The sequence below is a fragment of the Muscardinus avellanarius genome (genome assembly GCF_963383645.1).
Source record: "Muscardinus avellanarius genome assembly, chromosome: 1".
Classification (NCBI taxonomy): domain Eukaryota; kingdom Metazoa; phylum Chordata; class Mammalia; order Rodentia; family Gliridae; genus Muscardinus; species Muscardinus avellanarius.
The window spans coordinates 74,492,174-74,505,347 of NC_137786.1; the positions used below are offsets into that span (position 1 = coordinate 74,492,174).

At 33.5% G+C, this 13,174-nt stretch overlaps 1 protein-coding gene across 1 annotated transcript in view; it reads right to left on the reverse strand.

Annotated features, from left to right (window-relative positions):
* The window catches only part of TMEM161B (transmembrane protein 161B), a gene marked incomplete at its 3' end in the record, with an annotated part of 53,621 nt that overhangs the window by 16,439 nt on the left and 24,008 nt on the right, over positions 1-13,174 (reverse strand). The window contains exons 3-4 of the mRNA XM_080715747.1: positions 12,147-12,244; positions 7,681-7,837 (exon numbers count right to left, since the gene is read on the reverse strand). Of these exons, the coding sequence (XP_080571873.1) occupies positions 7,681-7,837; positions 12,147-12,244 (255 nt within the window). The remainder of the gene's footprint in view (positions 1-7,680; positions 7,838-12,146; positions 12,245-13,174) is intronic.

Below are 13,174 nucleotides of genomic sequence, written 5' to 3' on the forward strand. Positions count from 1 at the left end.
ATGGTGATCAGGCCTAATTTTTATTTCTAAAATGGCAGATTTTTGTCAGATTTAGAATGCAACATGTTTATCAAAGTACTATTATGATTTAGTTTAGTTGATATCACATCGTTTTAAAGGCCCAATTCTCATATTAATAAAATATGCCTTCTACAACATAACATCCTGAAATGATTCAAAGATTTTATCAATACCTTTTAAGAAGGAAATAAAAGAGGCTATATCCCAATAAAAATATTTTGTGGACAATACACAAATATAATGGATATTATTCTAAGGAATACAAAAGATTCTCCAACATATTCCACAATGTTGTGTTTTAAATGTGATCTAATTTAGATCACAGTTCCACTCAGCTAAACGATTTTTTTATAAACTGAAAAATTTTCAGCCCTTAGAAAGATTATATTCTAATTTTTATGACCATTATCAATGAATAAAAATCCTAGTGCTTTTTCCTATTCAAATGGCCAAGCAATCCAAATTTATTTTTCTTGGAGAAAAGACAACCGAAATACTCAAAACATATTGCACTTTGCATTTTACATTACAAAGAAACCTAGAAAGTATACCAGAAAGCAATTGTAGATGTTCAATGAAACCTAACAGTAAGTACATTAATCTTTATGACCTAGCGAATAAAATCTGAAAAATAATCTGGTCCTATATTCCAAAATTTTAAAAAATGGACACTTTTTGAAAAAACATTTTTCATATTTTTTAGATCAGTTCAATTACCATTTAGAAAGAAAAAAAGCCTAAAGTATTCTTAGATATAAGAAAAAAATTATGCATGTCTACAATTTTATCCCACAACAATAAGCTGATAACCAGCTTCAACCCAACAAGATTATATAGTTTACTTCAGGGTTTAGACTTTCAATAAAATTTAGAACCTTTTTAATAAATTTAGAAATGGTGATTAAATTTTACTAGTGTCTACAGTTGTCAATTTTCTACAACAAAGTACCATTTTACCTTTAATGTACACATTTACACATAAAACTGAATATTGAAATCCTAAAACTTAATATAAATTATTTGCAACTTTTAGCTATGTGAACTTGGTGTGTCTGGCAACCATCCACATTGTAAACTGTGGAAATACGACTAATGATCCAGTTAACCAAATATAATAGGACTACTGTGAAGCTTTATCATTCTTTGTAAAATAGCTTTCTTCTCACTCAAATTCACGTAACTGACTCAATATTATTCTGTGCCACAACTTGGTCCAAAGAAAAATTTTTATAAAACAGATCTATACATAACATTTTGATTTTTAAAAGCTTTATGCCCACCAACAGATCTCTGGCCTTTTTTCATCAGTATTTTGACTCTCTTTACTTTTCATTTATTCATAAATGAAAGCATGTTTTATACTCATAAAATGGGGAGATATTTCTATGGCGACTCGAAGACCTCGTGAGCTATCACAGGAAAGACAATTACTAGAGCAGCTCCATCCTCATTATGAGGCTTTCTTTACCCTCTTATCTTCTCCATGCAAGTTGGCACAAGTGGAATTAGAATATTTGGTCAGAGAAGGCTGTCAGAATTAAAAATGCGCAAGAGGGGTTGAGCTGAGAATTAATAGTTTGGATTTGGAGTAAGACTGGAAGATATATCATCTGTGACCAATGATAACTTAGTTGATACAGAAAGCAAAGCTGATGACAAGAGATGGCTCAGTTCTAGGTTCTAGGATTCAGGCGTTTAGTGTTACACATTCTAAAAAGACATTCTCATACTTCTAGAATATTCAAGACTCTGAAGAAATTATCACTGCTGTCTTACATAAATATGTCAAATATTAACGAAGAAATGAAAAAAAAGGCCATGCAAGTAGAGTATTTTCTTCCTAACTTTTCAGCGAATTGATCAAGTTATATGTATATAATTTGGGGAGCACTTTAACAAAGAACATTTAATCAGTAACAACTGTAGAGAATTACTGGATCAACTGAGGTATGTGTGACTCTGGAATTCAGTAGAGCCAGTGTCCTATGTAATCAATGGAGACATATGTTTGACTAATAAGTAGGCACATGCAATAAGAAAATGAAGAAAAGCCAGAAAGAGGTCATTTCTGCTAGACTCAGTTCACAGGTTGTGAAAGGAAAATCAGATATGTTACAACTAAGATAAAAAACAGGCTTAAAAAGACTTCTCTTTGGTGTTACTCTGGGTATCTGGTATTTAATCCTGGTCTACTGCATGCTGTTAAAGGCAGCATGTTATTTTCTAATATGGTACAGGTTTGAACAAAAATCACATACCTGTGATACATAAAATTCTTCCTCTTCCTACCCTCTTATGGAGAGTCAAAGTTGGAAGAAAATAGCTTGGACTCTTAAGCTCTTCAGCACTTTCTATCTTCTCTGGGATGGAAAGACAGACAGCTAGCTACCAGATTTCCAAAGGGATGCTACTGTTTGGCACCTCTCATGAGTGTACTACTTAAAACTAAGCAGAGCCAGTTCAGTGCTGAAGACTGTGCAGGACCTTTGTTCTCACATTATTAGGCATTACTGAGTGATATGAAAGATGAACTTTACTCACAGAAACAATATGAATAGCTATTTACAAGTACATTTTTAAAGCTTCTCTGGCAGGTATGAAAGGCCATATGACATTCAAATAAACCAGCATAAAGAAAAATATACATAGCAACAAAAATGGAGAAAATTCTGTAACAAATAATATTTTAGAGAACATAAGACCTCATTAAGTTAGAAAATAATAATATTACATATAGCCAGTTATTCCTAATTATCAAACTGAAATATCTTGGTGGCTTTTATATGACTTGATATTGAAGAAAGGGTCTGACTTGGTGGTATCATCATGTTTTTAAAGCTGTAGAGTTAAGTAATATTTCAAATGCTTGATCTTAATCTGTTCTTGGGACTACTTCAACACTGCATATTTCAGGATGTTTCTCAATTGACATACATGATATTTCTACCTAGTATGTTATATACTTTGTGAAGATATTGCTTCTCATAACTCTCTTGTGGCCCTTCTACTCTAAATTATAACTAAGCCAATTAAAAAGCCAGTGTAGACATAGCACAGTGATACTGCAATGTCAAATCACACCATATATTTAAAATAATATCCACTTACAACATTACAAGATGGTTCAACAGTCTCTGGTTGAATATAAAAGATGTATGACATGCATTTCCTCTGTTTAGTCCCAGATCTGATGAAATAAACTACATAAAAAGCAAAGTAAAAATACTCAAGAACCAAGATTAAGAGACAGGAAAAAAGTCAAGAAAATTTTAGAAGATAGGAAGTAGATGAACAAGCAATACTACTTTAGGTTTCAGCTTTCTCTGCTTTGCTGGGTCAGCAAGGACAGGAATCCATTAAGAAATTCATTCATCAGAAGCCATGGAAATGTCAGGAATTAGAGACATCAGGCACCTCCAAATACATATTTGTGGAATGGATGAAAACAGAAAGATTGGTTGAAAGGCTGTAGTAGTTCTAAGTAAGACTTCCCAGATCTTTCGTCTTGCCCATCACATTGGTTAGATAGTGGCCCTTTACCAGCACTAGCAGAACATGTTAGGACTACTTTCTAAAAGTTAGGGTGACAATGAAGAACCGAAAACAGAAAGGGCCTAAATAAATGTTCACCCACTGAATGTCAAGACCAGAGCCGTTTTTCCTGAATCATCTCCCAATTCATTAGCTGTTATTTTTATTCCACAGTTGGGATTATAGACATTCCTTTTTGAAGAAAATGACAGCCCATTGATCTATAGACACTGGTCATTAGAAGACCCCTCAAGGATCCTGCCAGTTCTCTGTCGAATCATTCACAAAAAGGCTCATTAATCAATAAGCTCTAGCCACTTGTGTAACACTTTCAATTTTTTGGTGCCTTTTTGAATATCAAGAGATATTCAAAGATCACAGACATCTGAGAACCATCTTTAACTGGGATTAAAGCAAAAAGGGGAAAATCCCCAAGAAAATAAGTAATGCAAGCTATGAATTCGAAATTAAAAGATATCAATAGCCGGGCGTGGTGGCACACACTTGTAATCCCCACACTTGGGAGGCGGAGACAGGAGGATCATGCAGGTTCGAAGCCAGCCTCGCTGGCTTAAAGAGATCCTGTTTCCAAATAAAAAGTATAAAATAGTTCTGGGAATGTAGCCCGGAGGTAGAAGGGTTTCCAGGAACCCTAGTACCACCACCAAAAAAAAAAAAAAAAAATATATATATATATATATATATATATAAATATTCCTAGAAACAAAAGGATACTACACATCTCTGATTCAAGAATGCTTTTAAAATGGATCACTTTTTTTGAAAAATGAAAAAGTCCTAAAATGTTTTTTAAAAGTCCACATTACGCCGGGCATGGTGGCGCACTTGGAAGGCGGAGACAGGAGGATCGCGCAGGTTCGAAGCCAGCCATGCTGGATTAGGAGACCCTGTTTCCAAATAAAAATATAAAAGAGGTCTGGGAGTGTAGCCCTAAGGTAGAAGGGCTTCCAGGAACCCCAGTATCACCAAAAAAAAAAAAAAAAAAAAAAAGCCACGACATTAAAAAAAATTTCATAATACATTGCTGCAATCCCAGGTATTTGGAGGCTGAGGTAGAATGATCACAGGTTCAAGGTCTGTCTGGGGAATTGGCAAAACCCTGACTCAAAATAAAAAGGATGAAGATACAGCTCAGTGGCAGATGAAAGAGTGCTTGCTTGCCTAGCATGTATAAGGCCCTGGCTCTTCAAACTCCAGTGTCTGTCTGTGTGTGTGTCTCTCTCATACACACACATACACACATGCCAACAGAAAGGTTGAGATACAAATTAGAATTAGAGACCCAGCGTGGTGGCGCACACTTATAATCCCAACACTTGGGAGGCGGAGACCAGAGGATTGTGGTTTGCGTACAGTCCTTCACAACTCAGTGAGACCCTGTTTCAAAAATAAAAATAAAAAGACTAAAAACTAGGGCTTGGGGTGTGGCTTGGAGGTATAATGCCCATGGGTTCCATCCCCAGTACTTCCAAGAAAAAAAAAAATAGAATTAGGAGAAAATATTATAAAGAGATAAGAAAATTAAAGAATCAGTCAAGAAAACAAAGTATAAAACTAACAAGGATTCCTGTAAAAAGATAAAATAGAATTTTACCAAAGAAACAATACAAAAAATTTGAATAAAAATATTTAGTTTTTCGCTTCTTGTTAATCCCCAACAAAATGGCAGTAAGAAAATTTGTGTTTAATTACTCAGAAATAGTGAATGAAAAGAGAAAAAGCATTTATAGCCTAGTAAACAGATAGATAAATGGCAATGGAGTAAACAGAAAAAGGAAGCTGAACTAGAAAGTTAAGACAAGCTCCTGATTTTACTAAAGAACTCCCAGAAAGAGCAAAGGACTGGTCAGACCCCACAAAGTTTTCACATACGAGGATAAACATGCCAGTTATTCCATGTGTGTGTTGGGAGTAACAGGAGTTATTAAACTGCTGAGGCTGGCCTTGAACCTGCAATCCTTCTGTTTCAGCCTCCCAAGTACTGGGATTATAGATGTTTGCTACCATACCTGACTAGAGCCGTAGCTCAGTAGTAGATCACTTGTCTAGTGTACATGAGGTCCAGAGTTTGTTTTCTAGAAGTACAAAATAAAATAATTACAACTGAAAAGAAGTACTTTAAGCCTGGTGTGGTGGTGCAGGCTTGTAATCCCAGCATTCAGGAGGCTGAGATGGAAGGATCATGATTCATGGACAGCCTCAGCTACTTAGTGAAGCCCTTCCCAACTTAGTGAGACCCTGTTTCAAAATAAAGAATAAAAAATAGGCCAGGGGTATAGCTCAGAGGTTGAATGCCCCTGGGTCCATCCCCAGACCCGCAAAAAAAAAAAAAAAAAAAAAAAAAAAAAAAAATTACTTTAAAAAGTAACCAGTTCTATCCATCCACCTTTGTCTCAAAGTAAGCCTATAAATTGGCAAAGTCCCAGCACAAGAATGAAACAGACCTTCAGTAAGGTATAAAAACATCTCCCAGAAGATGTCCAGATCTCAGAGTTAAATCCAAGCCAGACATGATGCAATGCACATATAATCCCAGTATCTGAGAGGCTGAAACAGGAGAATCTCAAGTTGGAGAACAGCCTCGGAAATTTAGCAAGACCATTTCAAAATAAAATATAGAAAGAGCTGGGGATATAGCCTGGTGGTAGAGTGCCCCTAGTTCAATCATCCTTAGTACCAAAATAAATAAGTAAAAATAAAGAGTAAACCCAGAACTTAATGTAATTAATGGTAAAAACTTCAGAATAACAAAAAAGCTTCAGAAAGGTATATGTAACAAAAGAAAAAGAGGTACACAACAAAGCGCAAAAGAACATCCAATTTCTCAAAACTTAAAACTCTTGATAAAAAAAAAAAAAACTTTTGTTTTTTTGGGTTTTTTTTTTTTTTTTTTTTTACATTTTCTAGTGAGCCAATCTATCAATAAAGTAGAGGAGAAACCAGGCGTGGTGGCACATGCTTCTAATCCCCACACTTGGGAGGCTGAGACAGGATGACTGCGCAGGTTCAAAGCCAGACTCAGCTACTGAGTGAGGCTCTCAGCAACTTAGTGAGACCCTGTTTCCAAATAAAGTATAAAACAGGTCTGGAAGTATAGCCTAGAGGTGGAAAGCCCCTAGTTTCTACCCCCATTACCACCAAAATAAATAAATAAATAAATAAATAAAGCATAGAAGAAAAATATAAAAGTAATTCAAGGTATACAAAACTGTGAAAATAATTGATCATCTTTTTTAAGGACACTCTAGAAAGGAGAGTAAACTAGGAAGAAGAGATTGTGAGATAGAAAGAAGTAAAGTCTTAGAAAAATACTAAAGAAAAGTCATAGGATAACAGCTAGGCAGAAAGGAGGGCTCCAGAAAGATCTTTCTATGGAAAAACAAAATAGAAATGAAATCTTAACTACCATTCTACCATTAACTCTGGGTAAATTTAGTTTTCATACAACAAAAATAAAAAGTTTAACTGGGTATGGTGGCTGTAATCCCAGTACTTGGGAAGCTGAGATAAAAGGATCACAGGTTCAATGCCAGTCCCAGCAGCTTAGGGAGATCCTGTTTCAAAATTAAAAATGAAAAGAGTAGAGGGTAGAAGCAGAATGCCCATGGGTTCAATCCCCAGTACCAAAATAAAATATAATTATTCAAAGACGGTAATAATATATTAGAATGCCTATTAGCTCTAAATAACATTTTACAGGCATAACATTTTAAAACTGAGTGCAAATTTAGTAAAATGTCTCTAGTTTGAGGGAATGAAAGAGAAGAAAAGAAGATGCAATAATATGTAAAATTAAAATAGCACCAATATTAGTAATAAACAGGTGGAAAGAAATCCCTCAAAGATGCCTTCTCAAAAGGTGAAAGTGGCTGCTCTGTGACATTAGACTTGGATAAGAAGAGAAAGGCAGTGAACTGGCATCATCCCTTGTCTTTAGCTTTTTGAATTATTTACCTCTACTGTCTTGAGATTTGTTTCAACTACATAAGGAATTCACTAAAAAAAAAGTTCTCTAATGATTTATAGCTTTTTCAAATCAGAGCTGCAAAAGATTTAGTTGTAAAGGATAAATTCAAAAATTACTATTAATGATGTTTTGAAGGATACATTGCAAAAGATAAGACCAGTAGGCACCATACCAAGCTGATATTCATTTCCTGGGTAGGCTTCATAAAACTGTAATAGATTTCAGTTACTAAATAGACAACTGTAGCTGCTACTGTGAAATCCACCAGCCACTGGTATTCTGGAAAGTAATGCAATGCTGAAAAACAAAAGTTAAAAAGTTTCACTTAAAACTTCACAATATCCACAATTAACTTTAAGTATGCTAGACTTCATTTGTTGATATGTAATGTAAGACTTGCAAATGGGAGAATATAAAAATACAGGAAACAGATATAGAATATTAGCATCTAAATTTAAATTTTACTAACTTATAAATTAATAAAAATAAACCTTAAATGGTTACCAAATGTACTTTCAACTTTTTAAAATATGATCGCAAATGTGTTGGTATTTCCATTTTCTTAACTCATTAGCTCAGAATTAACTCACTGCCTACAAAAATTATAAATAAAAATGTTCTTCTTGAAGATCTAGGTATGTTAGCTTCAATAAAACAATTTGGTCTAGAATATAAAAGATTTACTTGCATTGTTCATTTCTGTGAAGTAAGAGTTAAACTTTATGTTACAATTATTAACCACAGTAATGAAGGACTAGTAATTTTATGTTATTGATAAACATACACTTTTTATTCCTATTTCTGCTCTGTAAGAAAGCTGATGAAATATCTGTTGGTTTAACATAAAACTATACCACTCCCACAAATGATTTCATTCTTCAGAGTAGAATCTTACCCCCTACAATTAACATCCTCTGAAAATAAACATAATTCCATGATCCTTTCAATCTCACTTTATTACCTTCTTATAAGATATAGACATTCTGGTTTAATTCCACCAGAGTATAGTTCCAAATACCAACAATATTTTGTAGAAGGCCTCCTCCAAATGTGGAAGTAAATTGCACATGTACACATCAATCACTATGTTCTTAATGGCACACACATAATAAAATGGTCTATGTTGCTTTGGAAAAATTTTAGTTGCAAAATGTAATACAATAAGTATTAAATTTTTATTTATTTATTTATTTATATATTTATATTTTTATTTTTGGTGGTGGTACTGGGGTTTCTGGAAGCACTTCTACCTCTGGGCTATATTCCCAAACTATATATATTTTTTGTTGTTGTTTTTGTTTTTGTTTTGTTTTTGTGGAAACAGGGTCTCTTAAGCCAGCGCTGCTGGCTTCGAACCTGCGCGATCCTCCTGTCTCCGCCTCCCAAATACAGGGATTACAAGTGTGCGCCACCACGCCCAGCTAAATTTTATAAGCATACAATACCCTTATAAAAAAAAGTAAGTAAAAATTAGTAAGTATACAATATCCTTATAGAAAAAGTATTTTTAAAATAACACTGAAAATAAGATCTATTAAAATATCAAAACAAACTAGCCAAAATGTTTATCATATCTAAATAGTGATAGTAAAATAATAAATTCCCAAGTCTTTTATAATTGGGTGAATATTTTATTTGCTTTAAGTTACTTTAACATTCTTAATTTGCTTGAGATTAACTGTTTTAGGTTTTCTGGTGTGATGGATCTAGGATATGCACATCAGTCTAAAAGATTTATCTTAATATAGTTGTAGGACCCTCCCCCCCTGAATCTTTCTCTCTCCCCCCACCACACACACAATCCACATGTAGCCTCTTGAGTAACTTTTTGGTAGGAAGTTGATGAGATGGACAGAAAAGATAGACCGATGTCCATCCAAGGCACTGTGATGCATGCCTCTAATCCCCGTATTAAGAGGCTGAGACAGGAGGACTGCAGGTTTGAGGACAGCCTTAGCAAGACTCTTAGTAATCTAGTCAGACTCTGTTTCAAAACAAAAATAGAAAGGGCTACACATGTAACCCCGAGGTATAATGCTCTTGGTTCAATCCCCAGTACCACAAAACAACAACAAAACGATCAATGTCCACTTTTAATAGCTTTTCAATTTTTACTTCTGATAACCGAAGTAAGCATTCTAATTCTCCATATCTACCCACATTCACACAGGCTTCTTCCATGCAACCCTCTCATAGTAAGTAGCCAGGTAACATTTCAAAGTTCTTGTCCTCTAAGAGGTTCTTAAAAGAGACAGCTGAAGCCAGGTGTGGTGGCGCACGCTTATAAACCCTGCGCTTGGGAGGCAGAGACAGGAGGATCGCACAGGTTCAAAGCCAGCCACGCGTGCTGGCTTAGGAGACCGTTTCCAAATAAAAGTGTAAAAATAGGTCTGGGAGTGTAGCCCGGAGATAGAGGGGCTTCCAGGAACCCCAGTACCACCAAAGAGAGAGAGAGAGAGAGAGAGAGAGAGAGAGAGAGAGAGAGAGAGAGAGAGAGAGACAGCTGATAGAAATTTAGATGGATGCTCAAAACTGTTATTGGGATATCAAAAAAACACATTCAACTAAAGTACAAGTTATATATATTCTTTTCTTAGCCATATACATAACCCAAACGTTATAATTATATTCATTTTGTACTCAGTAATGTAATTATATATGTGCCCTTTAATAGAATATTAGAGTCAAAAGAAGCTCAGACAGAAAACTCTCTACTTGTACCCAAACATACATACATAACATACATTTATAAATTATTACCTAAAAGGCCGGGCGTGGTGGCGCACGCTTGTAATCCCCGCACTTGGGAGGCTGAGACAGGAGGATCGCGCAGGTTCGAAACCAGCCTCAGCTACTGAGTGAGGCTCTCAGCAACTTAGTGAGACCCTGTCTCCAAATAAAGTATAAAATAGGTCTGGGAGTATAGCCCGGAGGTAGAGAGCCTCTGGGTTCCACCCCCAATACCACCAAAAATAAAAATAAATAAATAAATAAATAAATAAATAAATAAATAAATTATTACCTAAATATAAATCTCTCTCTGCTATTCCAGTTAACTGAAATGTTCTTGTTGTTAAATGATCAGTTGTTAAGATAGTACCATTTGCAACTAGTTCTCAAAACATTTTACGCTAAACCAAATACTCAATAAACTTTAGGCTGAAGCCACCTTACGCTATTTTCTACTTTTTAAGTTCATTAAAATAGCCTAGTATTCACTGGTTAGCTCTATTGCATTCAGTGTGTAACGATGTCAAAGTTAACTCTTTTTCAAATGAGTTTAAAAAAAAGATGTTACCCACCTCAAAAAACTATGAGGATTAGTTAGTATTAAGCACTTACAATGCCTGATACTTAATACTTTTAGGATATTTCTGAACTTAATAGCTGATAATTATTCAATAAATGGAGGCTATTAGTAAAAATAATAAAAAACTATACTATGAGTCAAAGAAAATGTGCTTATATTCTTTTATTTAAACATTTAATGAATATTTTTATAAACAAATGTGACAACTATTCAGAAAGCCAAAGTGTTTCAAAATGTTTTAAGTATTACATTAAAAAATAGTAAAAAGAGGATAACATAACCAGTCTTAAAAATCTAATGATACTAGACAACTAAATTATATTATTCTTCATTGACATTTTTGGGGTTCTAGAACGCCCTTTTCATATTTTTATAATCTTCAAAGATACAATACTCAATTTTGTCAAATATTTTAAGGCACTTACTATCATAAAATAATTCTATATGAGATGCTAGATAAATCTGTTATGGTTTTTTGAGGGTATTGTGATTAACCCAGGGAAGGCCAAATTACATAATGATACTTTATACATTATCAAAAGTGGTTTCCCAACCTCGTCAAAAATCAAAATCACTTGGAGCACTTTGAAAAGTACCAATTCTCAGAACCCTAGATTCACTGAATCTCCAAGGGTGGGAGTAGGCAATCTTTATTCTTAAAGTGCTCCTCAAGTGATTATGATATACAGTGAGGTTTGAAAACTAGGTTTTAAGTAATATCACCTTAAATGCCTTTTCACAGAAACTTCATATTAAAAATTTACAGTCATTATATGATTATAGAAATTGAAAGTAAATGATTTATTCAGAAACACCCAATGTGCAAAAGTGAATCTTGAATAAGTACAGTTTTCTGATTCTTAATATGCTAATCTACTTCCCTTTCTACTAAATGCTAGAATAAGCTGGATTATTGAAAATACAGATATTTCACTACAAATATACAAATGCAGTTTGTCATGCCACATTATAAAGTATAGTAGTAAAGAAAGCAAAAAGTTTATAATTTGAGATTATAAAAACTGTGATCTCAATTAAACAGAAACTATAAAAGCTTGGGTTAAGAGCCTCTTCTAAAAAACGAGGAAAATATTCTTGTAAGTTTGATGAGTAGAAAAATAAAATAATTCAAATGAAGCCATTTTGAGCATTTAAACTTCTTATATTTCATATTCTATATAATGGACTTGAGGATTAGAAAAACATAAAAAAATCTAGCCACAATAGATATAATTATTTTCACTACCATAGTATACAACTGGTATTTATAGAACATTTTCCCAAGATTTCCCTTACCTAAAGTATCCACTTCTGTAACTGATTTTGTTTCTAGATGAAGATCAATATCCTTTGGAATGGTTAGTGGCTTACTTTCAATGTGACCATTATATTTCCTATAAAAATCAGACAAGTGACACAAAAAACAAGTTACCCACACTGTTATCCAAGTGCTTGTACAAACTAAAATACAAATGAGATTTAAAATTTCAATGAAAAAGAAGCAGAATTTCTAATATTTCATCAAAAAGTGAATATGATATTCAAAGGTTTTAACAAGGAGACTACAAAATATAGATGCAAATTATTTTGTGAATACATAATTACCAGGGAAAGAATTACCTTAAATAATGACAGTTACAAAATCTCTGTTAGCTTTAACCTTTTATACCCATTTCTCCTACTTTCTCTTGTAGTTTTAAAGACAAACGAAACTTTTTCATTGGTAGAAGAATAAAAGCAAATGAAGACAAAAATGCACTTCTCTTTGAAGTAGTATACACACACACACACACACACACACACACACACACACACACAGATCTGTAACTATATTTAAGTCAGAACTGAAAAATATATTAAAATTAATGTGCCTGAAAAAAGTAAAAAACATGAAAGGCTAACAGTTGATTTTACTAAACACCACTGATAGAGAAAACAATAAAATTCTTCAAATGTACTTGCATTATTCCCAAATTTAACATTGAAAATAATAATCAAATAAATATAGAAAGTAACAGACTAAGTTTTAATAACATTAATATAGCTCCTGGCAAACGATTCTGCATTTATTTATGAATAAATATAAACTAAAAAAATTTCGGTAAAAATTATTTAATGACAATAAAGCAAACAATTAGTGCTAATTAGAAAGATGAGTTACTAGTATATTTTTCTATAAATATAAAATATGCTCAACCTATAAAAATTGTAAAATAGCTATCAATTATGAAATATAAAAAGAACTTAAATTTTTGCAAAATGAATACTATCTAATTAAACTCTACAAGTGTCTAAACAAAGTAACAATAAATAGGTAGAAATGG